We start from the raw sequence: 18137 nt of genomic DNA, 5'->3' as shown, positions 1-18137 counted from the left end.
GAATGGGCCTTAAGAAGCATTGCTAATAACAAGGCAGCAGGAGATGATGGCATCCCAGCTGAACTGTTCAAAATCTTACAAGATGATGCTGTCAAGGTAATGCATGCTATATGCCAGCAAATTTGGAAAACACAAGAATGGCCATCAGATTGGAAAAAATCAACTTATATCCCCATACCAAAAAAGGGGAACACTAAAGAATGTTCAAACTATCGAACAGTGGCACTCATTTCACATGCCAGTAAGGTAATGCTCAAGATCCTTCAAGGTAGACTTCAGCAGTTCATGGAGCGAGAATTGCCAGATGTACAAGCTGGCTTTAGAAAAGGCAGAGGAACTAGAGACCAAATTGCCAATATCCTCTGGATAATGGAAAAAGCCAGGGAGTTTCAGAAAAATATCTATTTCTGTTTTATTGACTATTCTAAAGCCTTTGACTGTGTGGACCATAACAAATTGTGGCAAGTTCTTAGTGGTATGGGGATACCAAGTCATCTTGTCTGCCTCCTGAAGAATCTGTATAACGACCAAGTAGCAACAGTAAGAACAGACCATGGAACAACGGACTGGTTTAAGATTGGGAAAGGAGTACGGCAGGGCTGTATACGCTCACCCTACCTATTCAACTTGTATGCAGAACACATCATGCGACATGCTGGGCTTGAGGAATCCAAGGCTGGAGTTAAAATCTCTGGAAGAAACATTAACAATCTCAGATATGCAGATGATACCACTTTGATGGCTGAAAGCGAAGAGGAACTGAGGAGCCTTATGATGAAGGTGAAAGAAGAAAGTGCAAAAGCTGGCTTGCAGCTAAACCTCAAAAAAACCAAGATTATGGCAACCAGCTTGATTGATAACTGGCAAATAGAGGGAGAAAATGTAGAAGCAGTGAAAGACTTTGTATTTCTAGGTGCAAAGATTACTGGAGATGCTGACTGCAGTCAGGAAATCAGAAGACGCTTAATCCTTGGGAGAAGAGCAATGACCAATCTCGATAAAATAGTTAAGAGCAGAGACATCACACTGACAACAAAGGTCTGCATAGTTAAAGCAATGGTATTCCCATTAGTATCATATGGCTGCGAGAGCTGGACCATAAGGAAGGCTGAGCGAAGGAAGATCGATGCTTTTGAGCTGTGGTGGAGGAAAATTCTGAGAGTGCCTTGGACTGCAAGAAGATCCAACCAGTCCATCCTCCAGGAAATAAAGCCAGACCGCTCACTTGAGGGAACGATATTAAAGGCAAAACTGAAATACTTTGGCCACATAATGAGAAGACAGGACACCCTGGAGAAGATGCTGATGCTAGGGAGAGTGGAAGGCAAAAGGAAGAGGGGCCGACCAAGGGCAAGATGGATGGATGATACTCTAGAGGTGACAGACTCGTCCCTGGGGGAGCTGGGGGTGTTGACGACCGACAGGCAGCTCTGGCGTGGGCTGGTCCATGAAGTCACGAAGAGTCGGAAGCGACTAAACGAATAAACAACAACAAAACTTACCTTGGTGCGCTGCGTCGATCTTTTTCTAGCAGAAAGGTAAGTTTACATTTACCTTTCTGCTAGAAAGGGATCAGATCGGGGTGGCGCAGCGCAGAGCGCCAAGTTTAAACCTACCTTTCCACTAAAAATTGATTTTATTTAAATTTTTATTTAACGTATTATTTCATTTTTTTGCCGGCTGGTTGAGAGTGCCAGTTGCTTGAGTTCCAGTTAACCAAGATTCTACTGTACAAACAATAAAACCAAAGCAGTAAAACCAAAAACAGAAAGACCTTGCGCCACAACTAAACTTTCCGATGCAGCCCACAACACGCTTCTCCCACGCCAATCTCATCCTCTCCCAGCACTTGGTGGAAAGCCAGGTCTCAAGTGCTTTTTGGGAGGTCAAAAGGGTGGGGACCTGCCAGAGAGATATATTTATCACCTGTGCAATACTGGATGGGATCATGGAAAAACATTACAGAGCTGAGCAGTTAAATTTGGAGCAGCCCAGCAACCTATTGGATCAACAGTACAGCTTTTGAACAGGTCTGTTCACTAAAGCAGCAGTTTCCATTCACCAAGCAACACAAACATAACAGAAAAAGGTTCAAATTTGTTGGAAGCTCATTAACCTCTTCAGTGAAGCGGTGTCAGTTTCCAGGCATGAATGTATGAGTGTCCTACCTGGAAATGCTAGAGGCTGAACCTGAGACCTTTTGCATGCAAAGCATCTGCTCCTTCACTGAGCTGTACCTTCCCTCCAAGGTCGAAGGGTATGCAGGGTTCTCAGGTGGTCTTCCATAGCAATACATTATTAGTAAACGGCCACTGAACTCATGGCTTGTTCGTGGCTTCTCATAAGCATCTTGTGTAGCTCCAAAGGCCTTTGGTCAAATGAAGTATAGCTCTTCTTATATCCTTACTTCTTCCCCACAAAAGCTTTTATATAAACACATTTCTGAGATGAAGAGCTCATTTTCTTTTTAATTGTCTTTTCCATTTTAGTGCCAGGATGGTAAACATTTTCTTCCCCCATATGGTTTTCTCAGCTTGAATTACTTCCACCAATCTCTCTAATATCAACCATCAAATCGTGTTGCTGCTTCTATCAAGTCAGTGAGTAATATTATGCATTGACAGATTTCACTGTGAGGCTCATTCTCATCCACGTATTATTAGTCTTGCACTTAAGAAGTACTATTTATTATCTGAAAAGGAAGATAAAACCAAACATGATCTCTAATAGCTTGGATAAACCAGAGTGAAGTACTGCATTAGGAGTTTCCCATGAGATTTACACCAAGAAAATTTTGAACACAGAAGGGCACAAGGAAGAGGTGGTAACCTCTCTTGAACATGTGTCAAGCAAATTAAAATTACATGCCTGGGTTGTATAGACAGAACCACAATGTCAAAATCAAAATAAATAATTGCTGCTTTCTATTCTGTATGGGTCAGACTACACCCACAGTTCTAGGCCCTGTGTTTTAGGAAGGATGATGTCATGAGTACTGATGGCGAGCAGGAGGGGGCCTCTATCCAGGGGGGAAAACGCATGCGTAGTACTGAGGAATTAAGCAGCCATTCAAAGAGACACAGAGCAGACCTGCCTTGACTTTGGGGTTTATCTGTCTGGGTTTTTCCCACGCTTCTTCAGTTTGTTAGGATTTTCTGTCTAATGTAGCATTAATAAACACTAGAGACCTACTCCTCGTCTCAGCCTGATTCCTGACTGTTAGGACAGATACTGACAAACTAAAGCATGCCACAGGAAAGGAACCACCAACATCAAACATCACTGTTTAGCATGATCATGCAAGCCCAGTTACCAAGGAGCTGATTTATTTAGCTAATAATAGGATTAGCTGATCCTAAACAGATCCTAAAATGGCCACCAGAATACAGATTCATCGGATGATGTCATGCTGCAAAGAAGAAAAGTGCTTGCCCCTCCCAAACTACCCACTGCATCTAGGATCAGCAAAGAGATGACTGTAGGCACCATGTTATGAATAACACCTGTCGATGGCACCCAGGGAACCCAAATATATATGGCTGGAACTCACAAGGGGGCAGGAATGCCGAAATCTTTACCAGACTGTGGTAAATCATGCCGAATCCTTGTGAAGTTTCAAGACAAAACTCCAGAAATCTTGTGAGATTTGGCAATCTTGAATGAATTTAGCCACTTTGTTTGAAAACATTTTTATCTGGCACTTGCACCAAATAAAATGTGGGGTGGTGTCCGACACCTACAAGGTTGCCATCCCCTGCACCCCTTGCTAGATTACTAATATAGTCTAGCAAGAGAATAAAACAAAAATAGGTTTTGTTCAGCGTATATAGTATTTGCAAGCGACAGGAAGCTCTGGCATGGGCTGGTCCATGATGTCAGGAAGAGTCGGAAGCGACTGAACGAATAAACAACAAAAAGGTACTTTCCATGTCCTCTGACCTTTGAAGACAGGTTGGCAGCATTATTTCTCTATGCCAAAGTAACAACAGCTTGCCTGAAGTCAGAGCAAATGGCTAAACTGGGGACATCCCAGGTCATTCCTGATCTCCTTTGCTGCATTGCTGCAAATACTTAATAAATAAATAAATACACCAGGTAAGCATCTTGTCAAATGCCATCCATATTATTTACTAATTAAAAAAGCTTCCTATGCTACCTGTCATGGCGAGCTCAGACTCAGATGAGGAGACCGACAATGTGCAGCCAGTTCCAGACTTGCTGGACGAACTGCTGCCTGGGGAGTTGCAGGCAGAGGAGGCACAGCTGCCACCAGTCTCAGAAGATGAGGAGTCTGAGCTGCCAGCCTGCTCCCCCAGTGGAAGGGCCTTGCTATGCAGGGAGAAGAGCAGAGCAAAGGTGCTCTGCAAGGCTCCTCGCAAGAAAGGAGCCTCACCCTTCCAAATGAGCAACACCTGGGCTGCTTCTATTCAAGAAGAGCAGGGAACTCAGGCCTCTCCATTGGCAACAACTGTCTGTTTACACAGGCTCTGTGTGCCTCGACTCCCCACTTGAAACCTTGTGACGTTGACTCTGGACCTGGACCTGGACCGGCTGACAACCTTCAATGATGTTTAGTCATTGGACTTTGCTTGACCTCTCTTGTGCCTGCTGTTTTGGATTGGAATTATTTTAAGGCAAGCTTGCTGGATTCTGGGGTACCTGTTTCTCTACTACGCGTACATGTGTGTTTGCATTCACATTTCCTTTGCCACTTGTTTATTTACTTCACAAAACTTATCAGTACAGTTTGCAACCACCTCCCTGTGTGTGCTTGGCCTGGGATAGGACCACCTTTCCTCCATGGATACTACAGCAGTTTATTGTAACAAAAAACCATAGAAGCATGCTTCCAAAATTAGAACTGTTTCACACTTCCATCCTGAGGTGAAATGTGGGATAATGAAATTAATTTGTAGACCCATTTTTCTTTATCTGTACTGCACAGAGCTGGATTTAAAGCTGTTTCTCTTTTGTTGTCTTTTCCAAAGACTCTGGAAATTCCACTATTACCTGAAGACCTAACACACTGAGGAGGAAATCAGACTTGATGCCCTAAATGGTCCCTTCTATGGTTCAGTGAGGAAAAAAATAGAGCCAAGAAGTTTTCTTCACAAATTTACCTCGTAAGAGCTGGTGTAGCCATACTGGCTTGCACTCCAATAGCCATGGGAACACCTCCACAGCGAACCCTTTCCAGTTCTTCTGCCACTGCAGTGCTGTAGGAGAAATCCAAACCTAGGCCACCGTATTCTGAATATAAGAGAACACATTATCTTGTGAGCTAGAAAACTAATTTAAACTTAGGTATTCTAGAGTCTTTATACAGCTCCTTTACATACAGTAACATACCAAGTCCATTTTAATGGATTATTTTGTAAATTTATGAACACTCAGAGCATGTTATTCCAATATATTAAATATATAAATGTCTTTTTATTTCAGCTTCCTCAGTTATTTAAATCTGTGCCCTAGACTAATGAATAAACAAATACTTTTTCACATACTCCAGGAGAGTAATTCTAGATCCAAAGAGTCCCCATTGATATGGTGGAGGGCAAGTATGGACAATTGGCTCAAATTGATGCTTGAAGACTGGAAACAGGACACCGATGTCTAGCACTAAATGTGGAGAATCAATAACTACTGGCAGTCAAATGATTTGTTATACTTGCTTAATAAATGAAGGAATGAATTGTCGGAGGGAATCATTTATCATTGGCATTATAGCTTTTAGGAGACAACAGACTTATTATCTCTTCATGCTCTTTCTGCAAACTAAACTTAATTCCCTCTCCTATGCGTCCCCAACAGCTTAAAAGTGCCCACTGGAAACTAGGAAAAAGAAATGTTGCACACTAAGTCTAAGACCTAGTTTGCCCCACATTCTAACCAAAAAGCAAGAAACTCAACTTCACGGAATGTGTGAGGCAGGCATAAAAGAAGATCTGTTTTTAGATGTTCAGGGAAAACTAGCATAAAAAATGAAGCATTGCTCCTTCAGAAAGTAGACAACTTAAAAAGAAACAGGAAAAGCTAAAACGGTACAAGAATATTCTATTGGTCTTATATTCTGCATTATGTGCCTTAATTATATCTTGAACAATTAATTAAAAAAATAAAGGTTAGTAAAGAAAAACAAAGAAAGTAGAAAACTTAAAGATGAGAATGTATGGGATCAGATATATACCTGATAATATTAATATTGTATGAAGTGAACCAGTTTGTGTTTAAACTTAACCTCTTTTTCTTTCTCTAGATAATAATAATGCCAATGGATAAAAAGTATTTCTGCCACTGCAGTTCCAATGTAGCATTCCAAACATGGTTGCAAATGGTCTTGAGATACATGCAATGTACAGTACTGGGGTGCCACCTTTCCAGAGACCAGAATAGGGTAGAAAGATTATTACCACCATTAGCTTAAGGTTGTTGAGAGGGGGTTGGTTCTGTTCTCAACCAAACAGGAATCATGACCTCTAAATTGTATTAATGCTTATTGTATTAATGCTTATGAGAAGATAAGCAAGCATGCTTATCTCTTTTAAATTATACCCCTAGGGTTTCACTTTAGAAAGATTCATTGTCTTATAAATCAACTCTTGACTAACAATCTGTTCTAAGTAATTTATTTGCACTGTCCATTTAATATTTTACTTAAAAATATTTATCAGTGCTAGCAAAGGCACAATGAAATCTCTATTATAATCTATAATTTTTCCACAGGCTGAAAAATGATGTCAGGTATAGCTTATCCTGTCTCTCTTTATACCGTATTGTGTATTCCTCACAGAGTTGTTTTCAAAAGGAAGAGATGTAGCTTTGTATCCTGTTCATACCATCATCCTGCAGAAAATTTGTACCATCTAAAGTACAAATGGCTTTGCAAATGTTTGCTTATAGTTACATTTAATAGGAACTATCACTCTGTCCCTACCTGGGAACCTCTGTAAGCACAGGTCAACTTATCCTATATCGCATTGGGATCATGGGCCAGAAAATCCATGGACTATTTGCTATTGGTCTAATAGCCATAGTAGATCTGCATTTCATTAGAAGGTTGCAGTGGCAGATTTTCCCCTACTCAGTATTCCGAAGCAGACCGTGAGACAATGTGCTTGAAAGCATTTAGGGTTGGTGGTTCAGGCAAAAAAAAAAAAAAAGTCACCGGAATAGGAATCTCTACCACAAAAATAATTGGAGGGCAAAAATAAGAAAACTCGAACGCTAACTTCCCAGTCACAAAAATCAATAAATCTCAGAGCAGTATCTAAACACAGTAAAAGGGTTGATGATTCCTCAAAGGTGACCACAACGCAAGAAGAGTGGGAGGGAGGGGTGTTGGTTGCTCATTTAGAGTTATATCAAAGAATGATAGTATCCAAACAAAACTTCCTTTTGTGACATAGGTGGTCCTTGCTTAACAACTACTCATTCAGTGATCTTTCACACTTATGACGGTGCTGAACAAATTGTACTTATGACCAGTCCTCATATTTATGACAGTCACCGTGTCCCATGATTGCCATTTGTGACCTTTGCCAGCTTCCTACAAGCAAAGTCAATGGGGAAGCTGGCAGGAGGTTGCAAAGGGCAACCACATGACATTGCACTTACCAACAGCAACTGGAAGTGCTGGAATTTCCATTGATAAGTGGTGTGGTCACATGATACTGCACTTCACAATCACATCACTTAGCAACAGAAATTCCAGTCCCAATTGCCCTCAGTCAGTGAGAACTCCCTGTATTTTCTACCCCATGCCTATCTTTCATTTTTCAGCCCTAGAACTGTAATAGTTGCCACTTGGTGAGCTGGAAACTACAACTGTACAAACAAAACAACAGCATCCGTAGGTAGCCAGGAAGTGCTCCTGCATGGGGGATGGATTTTTCCCAGCATACCAGTAGCCTGTCAATCAGCTGTTTCCAATACTGCTAGAGAAAAAGACTGTAACATTTTACCACACAGCAGCTGAGGGCAACATCAGCACTAGCAAGGTAGAAAACAATACTCATTTTCCAGATGAAGGATTTAATTTTCTAAATAGTTCCACTGTTTCTTGTTTATTTAATTTATTTATTTATATTTCAAATTTCTGTCACCACCCATCTCCCCCAAAGGGGGACTCTGGGCAGTTAATTTAAATTAAATTGTTAATTTAAATTAAAATGTTAATTTTACATAAATAAAGGTTAAAATATTAAGAGCTTAACAAAATGGAAAGTTTAATTATCAGGACCTCAAGATAACATCAGCCAGATGGAGAGAGGGCCAAAAAAATAATAAAAAATGTAGTCATGAAATCGTCATTTGATTTCCATTCCCAGAATTAGGATTACAATCTGGATAAATTAATTGCAACTGGGGCCAGGGGTATCAGACTACATCTAGGATCCTCCTGGGCCCCATCTATTAAACAATGACATCTTGTGGGACCCAGGAGGTGCACTTACTCAGTTGCAGCCCTTAACCTCTGGAATGATATCTCCCTGTGGCGTCTTCCCTTATAACTTTCTGAAAATTATCAGAACCTGGTTGTTCTCCCAGGTCATGGGTTAAGGTGGTTTCGCAGCACATTTAGTTAGTTTAGTTTTGTCCTAGGTTGGGTGCTTGTTCTTCTGGTCAGCTGTTCTTCTTCTTTTTATATGTACTGTTTCCTCTTTTATTTGTAAGCTGCCCAGAGTGTTGAGGAGTCAGGCAGCCTCGAAATATAAATAAATAAAGAAAATGAAGAAAACGAAGAAAATACAAATTACAAACTAGAATTCTGGACACTTCATTAGTTTATAAGCAAACACATGAGTGCCTACTGCCTGATAGCTTTTGCTTGTTTTTTTTATAGATACACACACACACAGAATATATGCACAAAATATAATAAAATTATGCATATAATTATTATATGTATATATGCACAAAACAAACATCACTGCCTACTGATAGACAGAGAGCATGTACAAAACAAACCAGAAAGTGTGTGTGTATAGGGGTGGCATATAATAAAAATGGACAAAATAAATATCTTACAAAATAAAATAAAAATAAAAAAATCTTACAAAATTAGTATCTTTAATTTAGTAATTGGGCTCCAAAAGGAATGGAATTCAATTCACAAAACTAATAGGAGGAAATAACACTGGGTTCACTCTTTAATTTGTGGAAGGAAGGGCTGCCTGATACTTTTGCCCCCACTCCCAACTTAATGTGTTTATTCTAAACTCCACCACAATTTTGCCATGGTTTTCTTGATCATAAAAAAATATTATTTTTAAGAGTGTTTGATAAACCCCTTTCTTCACATCATACTCCCAGAAAAACAAACATATACTTTGAAAGAATAGATCTGAAGGAAACTACAGAGTTCATCTCTCTCTCTCTCGGTTTGCCCATATTATGAAAAATTCCTGGCAGCAGAAAAAAAAATGCTGTTTTTTTAAAAAGGAACAACATGTATAAGGTAGCTTAGTTTTGTTTGGATCAGTGTATGCTGAGTCAAACAAATCTTCCTGATTTTTTTATTAAAAAGGTTAGAGACAAATGTAAAATGTAAGGAAAGAGAAAAGACAAGCCAGAATATGAGAAGTTCATTAGAAATATATTTATTGCAAAAGAATCTATAATCCACTTTTTAGTTATATGTTACATTTCCAAAAGTGGCGTACAATAAAACTGGTAAAATATCAAATAAATGTCAAAGCAAAATGAAGTTTATGGGCAATAAAAATCAGTAAAATACCAAAACAGCTAGTGCTGTCAGATAAATTTTATTTTCTCTTCCCTATATATAGATACTATATGCATAAGTGCCAATTTTTTAATTATCTAAGCTTATAAATAAGGTAGGTAGGTAGGTAGGTAGGTAGATAGATAGAGTGAGCCCAGGTAATACAATCAGTATTTTTGCTCAGAAGCACACATACCTAATTATTGGCTGAATGTCTAAAAAGCTTTTAAATACCTGTGCAGTTTTTAATTGAGAGGAACTTCCAACGAGGATTTAAAATTTTGACAGTTCCATAAAAGGGAAGTTGGGAAATCATAAAGATTTTTTTAAAAAATTATAATTGTTTTTAAAAAAAGTTGTCTTAATTGACAAGTTAATAATAATGTTCCATTTGGAAACAGCCATTTCTAATGCATTCTGATTCTAATTCTAATGCATCACTGCTTTCCATGCACAAGTGCTTCCTTGAAAACTGTCGATCCTGTATCAAAGTCCACATGCAGAGAGAGAATTGCACTCTCGTGAATAAACAAAAAGATTAAAAACTTGATGTACAACATTTTACCCCAAACAAATAAATACTTGACGTTGCAGGACATAGCAGAGTAGGAATAAAAACAGCAGAAATTCAGAAGCAGAAAAACAAGCCAGAAGAAAAAATTAGTCAAACAAATGATATACCAGAATGTGATTTTATTTCAGGTCCAAGAGAGTGGAAGCAAATAAGGCTACAGGACCAAAGCAGAGTGCACACCTGAATTCAGGAGTTGGCAGATCTGGACTTCTCTAGCAGAGTAACTGGACAATTCCTAGGGGCACATTATGTTCTGCAGATACAGTGTATGCCTGTCCTCTACCCTCAGTGTTGCTTGCAATCGAAACTCTGTGTCTTGTGAAGACTGCCTGGATATTCAAAACTGTGAACCAGGACCCTAGAATTAATTTATGACCTCTTATTGACTGCTGCCACTGAAACCAGAGAAAGACCTGGTTGTGAACAACAGACAATGATATCAGTAAGAGGCTATTAGTCTTGGACTCTGCTTCCCTTGGCTTTCCCTCAGTGAAGGCTTGCTCTGCCAATTTAGACAGAATTATAGAACTGCAGCCATAAAACAAAACAACATCCAAAACACATTGCTGAATCCAGGAAATGAACCAGAGGTTGCATTTCAGTACTGGGATAGTTTGGGTCAAGTCTTTATGTAAAAACCACACCCCGCCCCACCTCACCTCACCCCACCAAACCCAACTCAACCTAACCCTTTATGTATCATTTCTGACGAATTCAGGATAAAACATTCAAAAAGTGAGCATTCCAAATCATTTGCGCCATACTGCATCAGCATTCTAAAGCTTATTTTAATCATTACCAGTAAAACATATTCTAAGTACAATGACAAAAATTAAAGGAAAATGATTTTGAGCTGAAAACGAAACTCCTGGGCACCTGGGAATTTTCAAATTTCTTTGGAATTGAAATCTTTTCCACTTCTTTTTCCTAACAAGAAATAATAGAGCAAGCTTTGCAGAAGAAGTGAGAATGTAACAGAAGGTTAATCGATTTTTAAGTATGCTGCTAAATCCGGAAGGAGCTTATGTTGAAATCTTGCATGTTTTCCTGCTGAGAATTTAGATTAAGAAAGAAGAAATCAGCCTATGGTCTATGAATAAAAGCACAAAAAGGAAAGGGGGGAAAAAGGGGATAATCCACACAGCAATTCACTGAAGAGCTACATGAATCAACATGCAGGTAGCCTATAACTGTTTTGGATTTTTAATTTTCACAAGCTCCAGCCAGCATGGCCAATGTTAAGGGACAGTGGGAATTGTAGTTCAAACATCTGAAGGGAACGAGGTTGTTACTCTTGCCCTACATACAGTGAGGGGTTAAGATGGTTTCCCAAAACATGCCATCTTCACTCCAATGTATTCATACCATAACTTCTATGCGTGGGAACTTTCATGCTCATTTACCAATACATGTTATGGCTCATCTGTAAAATCTTTATGTTAGAATATAATCATGTATAGGCATGGAAGAACCATGTATTGGCATATTAAGATCAGTATACTTTCACTAGCATATAATGCTAATTGTTATATAATGCCATGGTATATTGGCATATAGTTTTATGCTATGTATTCGTTTAAGAACTGAGTGTATGAGACCAATCAAAGCACTCCATAGAGGCAGAAAATTTTATTCAGCAAAGATTTCAGCTTATGTAGCATGTAAAAAAGTACCGGAATTAAGAATTGAAAGCTACATTCTCACAGTAAAAGGTAGTTCCCAAAGCAATAGGTCATTCCCATGTGAAGTGGATAAGTCAGTGGACAACTATCAGATTGTCTGAGAAAAATACAATTGACCAAGCTGTGATGGACGAGTCAAGTCTGATTGGAAGGCATAAAATGTGTGGGAACTGCAGTCCTTCAGAATCATCACAGAGAACTATTACCATGCGGTGTGGTCACCCAAACCTGACTCTTCTGGAATTCAATCCTAACTGGGCTAGCTAGAAACTGAACTGGGTATGCAAACATGAGAATCTGAATGAGTGAAGCTCGTTCAAGTTCAGGAAATCAACAGTAAAAGCTGTAACCTACATTTGTTATAGAGTCTCTATCTCCGGATAATAAAAGAAAAACAGGTAAATAATGAGCAGTTGAGGAAGACTGGTCCCACCTGAACAATGCATCGCGCTCATATGCTGCAGAAAAGCATTTTACAAACTCTGCCCATATACACACATGGTGGGTCATGGAAGCTCATCTGTCCTCTTCTATCACGTGTCTTAATAAAAGGACATATTTGTTCCAAAACCACTGGGAGGATTTACATTGTTTCCCCAAAAAGGGAACTGGTGGTACTGAAAGAATGTACACATCAGATCATCTTACACATTCCACATTTGGAGAGAAAAACACGAATCCCAAGATTAGTTCTCTATCCTTACCTTACTAAATAAGCACAAGGGTATGTCATATATCATGTGAACTGATCATTACTGAATGGGGCTACAGCATACAACCAAAGTCCAAAAACTAAAGCGACTCCACATTTTGAAAGAGCACAGAAAAAAATGTCAGATGTTTTGTTTCTATAGCTCTTATTTTTTAAAAGGTAGCCTATCTACCTATTTAGAAGACATCTACTGATGTTTTAAATTTCTACTGTTTAACCCAATAGTATTTCTTACTAATACTGCTTATTTGTTTCTAATTATCAGACTAGAATAAAAAAGAAAATGACCTATCATTCTATTCAAAATCAAATTTTGTTTTTTATTTGTACAGTAGTACTGGAGGTAGCATCAGACATTCTCACTGCATTTACATTTCTGGAAAAGAATTCTTCAAAGGATTCACTTTCTACATTTGGTTCATTTTATTAGGGTGATATGGATGTGGCCCCAAATGCAGAATGATAAGAAATTCCAAGTATGTGTAGTTTGAATATGCAAGACATTTAAAGCTGTGATTTAAGTTACATAAAACTTAAGCACTTTCCCCCAAAAATGGCAGGAAAAAAAGAGAGAAAAATTACATTGTTACTAAGCTTTTGTTCCATTTTGCCCTATAATTTAATAAAACACATTCATAAAAATGAATGCTCATTTTTGACTGCTCAGAACTAGACCTGTGTCATGGTCCCAAATCAAACGTTCCCAGAACATCTGATCCGACTTGCATGCATGGATAGAATCAACACGGGTTGAGACTTGCGAGTCAGTAGAAGTGGGAGGGGGACAAGCCAGGAGTGTGAAAGCATCTTGTTTGGACTCTCTCTGGCATCCAAGGTCAACCGGCAGAGCCGTTGCAAACATCTGCACAGAACTGAATGGACTGGCACAAAAAGGGCGGGGGGGGGTGCATACCGAAGAAGTGGGAGGGGCTGAATTCATTGGACTGTTAACTTGGGGACAGCATGGGAACTTCTATTCGCAACTTTTTCTCTGTACTGCACACTACACTCCATTAAAGAGATTTCTATTTTATCACATATGAGTCGAATTTAATGATAAGCTGAGTAGGCAGTCATCACAACCTGAAATATGCAATTAACTCCTATCTGCTTTTCAAGGATGCTGCATCAATACAGTATTAGATACAAGAAAAAAGAGTATTTATGAAAAAGCCTAAATTAAGGCTTTATTCTTACTGCAAAGGGACGCGGTGGCGCTGGGGGTTAAAACCACTGAGCTGCTGAGCTGGCCGATCAGAAGGTCGGCGGTTCGAATCCGTGTGACGGGGTGAGCTCCTGTTGCTAGTCCCAGCTCCTGCCAACCTAGCAGTTCGAAAACATGCCAATGTGAGTAGATTAATAGGTACCACCAGTGGGCAGGTAACGGCATTCCGTTTAGTCATGCCGGCCACATGACCACGGAAGTGTCTACAGACAAACGCCGGCTCTTTGGCTTTGAAACGGAGATGAGCACCGCCCCCTAGAGTTGGACACGACTGGACTTAATGTCAAGGGAAACCTTTACCTTTACCTCTTACTGCAAACAGCATGTGAGAAGAGACTTTAAAAGAGAATGTGGGGGGGGGGAAGAGATTCAAACCTGCAAAAAGCTGGACCTGTTCCTCCATCCAACCCATCCCTCATCCAACTTCCTTAATACTGACTATAAAACAAAAAAGAAAGAAAGAAAGAAAGAAAGAAAGAAAAAGAAAGAAAGAAAGAAAGAAAGAAAGAAAGAAAGAAAGAAAGAAAGAAAATCTAGATGGCTGCCTCATGTCTTGTTTGCTCACAATTCTCCCTGAATTCCGTAACTTCTAAGTGACCAACTTCAGGATTAGGTTAACTGGCTCTCTGTTGGCAGCTATGGTGTTCAAAATCTCACATTAAACGGAAAGATTATCTCTAGTTACCCCTTTTCTGTTTTAGCTGTGATTCATACTTAAAGCAGCAGCAATCCATAGCAGAGTATTTGACAAACAGACAAAAATGAGTTTCTAATATAATTGAACTTAATTCTTATCACAGCATTAGGCCACATGTTCAAATGCAAGCTGGTCATCTGTTTTCATAGCTAGCTGACTTTAAGCAGAAAAACCAATTTCAGGATAATCTCGCACCCATACTGCTTCAAGGCCTGCCCAACAATAAAACCATTCTTAACAGGCTGAACTTATCCTGTGCGTTAATAATTAACCACACCATTTCTTCTGCAGTGCAGCCAGCTCTATCCATCTCTAAGTGGAAGACACCACTAGGCTTAGAACTCTTTAAGATTTGCAGAAATTACTTGGAGGGGGGAGGGAGTCTCCTCAGAACAGCCTAACAATGATTAAGCATGCCCATTGGCTGAAGAATACTATTATGCAAATGAGATAGTAAACCCTGGAGATGGACTTGAGTGGCTTGCACCAGCATTCTACTAGTCAACTTAAGGCTTTGCCAGTACAATTTTCAGTGAGACTCCCTGTAAGGCTTACCAGTTTGCATTTCTTAAGACACTGAATAGTGAAGAGAAAAACCACACAACACATATTGAAGTTTAAAAAAATGCATTTTTAAATCAGTTAATTAAAACAGCAAGTAAAATTATTTATTAAAGAGGTTTAAGAAGATTTATATAGAGTTTGACAGCTCAAGGAAAAAAAGTTCCAGTAACATATTCAAAGCATGTCCTAGATAAAAACCTGCTATAGATTTTATTAAAATTGTATTTCTGTTTGCCTCTTGCATGACTTTATATTCCAACCCATCCAAATTAAAATGCTATAACTAGGATACATTTAGAAAGACCAACCTCTAAATCCTTGAGCCAAATATTAAACATGCTTTCTAAATTACAGACAAATATTAAAGTACGTTCCTTTCTCACCAGTTGGCTTGTCCGTTCCAAGAAATCCAGCTTTCCCAAGAATTTTTAAAACTTGGTGTGCTGTAAACTGTCCCTCTTCTTCCCATTTGTCCACAAATGGATTGATGTGCTTGTCAATAATCTGCATTTGGAAAGTGAGGGAGGGATAAAAGTTGAAAAAGGTTACAGAGTGAAATTACATCTATATGGCAAATTTGATACAGACATTGGGTTAATTTATACCAGACTTTCCTAAACAAGAGCCTTTCTGCTCTACTGAACTACAGTTCCCATCATCTCCAGCCAGTATTAGGTAGTCAGGACCTAAAAGAGTAGGATGGAATGCTGGCTTAATGCAGTAGCGGGTTTAATAATTCCAATTAGGTTTGATGGACTTAAATGGGCTCAAAACTAGACCCTGCAGTTCACTGGACAGAAGATTTGGTACCAATCTTATTAGTGTACCATAGTACCTAAGAACAGCTGAACTTCCATGTCTTTGTTTTCTAATATATGAAAGCTCTTTTTCACTCAGCTTTGAATTTAAACAAATACTGTCTGGTATAACTCATCAATAGCAAGCATACACATACATGAACACACATATTATCAGCAACTCACAGCAAGAATGTCTTTGTCAAGCTTAGTGATGTGAAGCTTGAAATATTGCTTAATATTTTGTTTTTAAATGATACATAAAAATGTGCAAGATGCAAAAAAGGGAAGTGGTTTATATCAGAAGATGCTCACACCAAATCAAGAAATAATTTTTACCAGCTGCTGGTGAAACATCTATTATCCATGATTTAATCCTGGGTGAAAGTGCTAATATATTGTGGAGACAAGGCGAGGGGACAGGGTAATCCCTCCAAGTTCTGTCTACTGTATTACTTTATGATGCAGTAGACTGGGTCTTGTAGGTGAGCAAGGATGGTTCCCATATATAGTCTATAGGAATTTCATCTCACTAACCAGAACCCCAATCTAACCATCTATCAATTTGAAGCACATTATTTGCAGCTGCATCTGGGTAGCTGGGACAATGTAGGGAAAACAGTGTTCCTGCTGCATAACAATCTCTCTGAATTAGCTGGCTGGCACAAGGTTACCTCAGACTTCTTGTTCTGAGGGATTTCAATGTTCATGTTGAGGTTGCTCAATCAGGAGTAGCCCAGTTTTTCTGCATGCCATGAAGGATACTATCACCTGATTGCTCAACTCCTGCTCTTCCTAGCTGATTAAGTCAGCCAAACTTGAACTGGCCGGATACTTGAGAGGTGATTAATGGCAAATGCAGGATGTGTTCCTGCCTGCTTAAAGGAGGAAGTTGTAAGATCCCTATTGAAAACAAGGTCTTTCCCTTGATCCAGAAGATCTTTTTAATTATAAGTCACAAATATTCCATTCCTGGGTAAGAAGTTCAAGAATACAGTGGCTTCACAGCTCCAGATGCATCTGGATGACCTGATTTTCTGGACCTATTTCACTCAGGGTTTTATCCAAGTTATGGTACCAAAGCAGTTCTGGTACTATATCCTAGATAAAACCCTGATTGCCTAGATGACCTAGTTAGATGACCTAGTTGCCTAGTTAGATGACTTATGCCAGAATAGGGGAGTGGAGAGTGAGACACTGCTAATTTCTCTAAACCTCTTGGTAGCTTTCAATACTATCAACCGTGTTATTCTTCTGCGCCATCTGCCAGGGTTCAGCTTGCGGGCTGTTTTGTAGTGCTTCTGGTCCTCTCTATAAACAAATTTAGAGCTGACCTCGGGGAAGGTATGGAAGAACCATGTGGGAGGGAGGGAGGAAGGAGCTGTTAAAAGAGAGATTTCGAGAAGAGATTACACAGTCCAGAGACTTAAGCAAGCATGAGAAAGAAATACACAATAACCCTGCCTTGATTTTGTTTAGTAAAAAATAGGACAAAGAGAAATTTGTACAGGCTTACCAGATTCTGTTATTGTATCCTACAACCAACCAGAAACAAAGGGAGATAGGCATTCCCTCCATGTAAGGCTTTATTGGTGATAACTGGCACCATAAATCACACCCAGAAACATACTTGCAACCAGTGCACTCATGAAGCAGAGGTGTCACATGGGCATACCAAGGCATGCCCATCTCTGCCTATGCTGCTGTATTCTGAACCAGGTGAAGCTTCCGATTCACATAAAACAGTGGTATATTGGCAAGAAGAAAGCAGGACTCAGAGACTAAGTGAAGCCTATTCTGGATGGGACTGTACTAGCCAAAAAGTTCTGTTTGCTGTTGGAAGTACTCCTTAACGTCACTGGATCTGCAGGTACTGGCTGTGACATGGGACCTGTCTCCACAATTGTAACTAATGTGATAACCATGATTTCCTGAGTCTGTTAGACTCAGCAATTGTTATACATGACTTGGTTACAATGTATCTTGATTACCACAAAGATAGCCTATCCTTAAATGTGTCCAGAAATTGCAACTGATGCAAAACACAGCAGCCATATTCTTGACATGTGCAAGATACATCTGATGCCTACACCAAAAGATTGGCAATGACTACCAACTGCCTGTCAGATGTAATTTAATGTGTTGGGGTTGATCTTTAATGT

The 18137-nt window shown here is 39.4% G+C and overlaps 1 protein-coding gene across 2 annotated transcripts in view; it reads right to left on the bottom strand.

The window, feature by feature from the left end:
- LOC134497756 (probable acyl-CoA dehydrogenase 6) overlaps window positions 1–18137 on the bottom strand; it is a 56943-nt gene that overhangs the window by 23612 nt on the left and 15194 nt on the right. For both annotated transcript variants that reach the window (XM_063303643.1, XM_063303644.1), the window contains exons 2-3: window positions 15562–15682; window positions 5121–5250 (exon numbers count right to left, since the gene is read on the bottom strand). In XM_063303643.1, coding sequence (XP_063159713.1) covers window positions 5121–5250; window positions 15562–15682 — 251 coding nt within the window. The remainder of the gene's footprint in view (window positions 1–5120; window positions 5251–15561; window positions 15683–18137) is intronic.

The sequence above is a fragment of the Candoia aspera genome, chromosome 4 (genome assembly GCF_035149785.1).
Source record: "Candoia aspera isolate rCanAsp1 chromosome 4, rCanAsp1.hap2, whole genome shotgun sequence".
In the NCBI taxonomy this organism is placed as follows: Eukaryota; Metazoa; Chordata; class Lepidosauria; order Squamata; family Boidae; genus Candoia; species Candoia aspera.
This window is presented reverse-complemented; position numbering and strand designations above follow the sequence as displayed.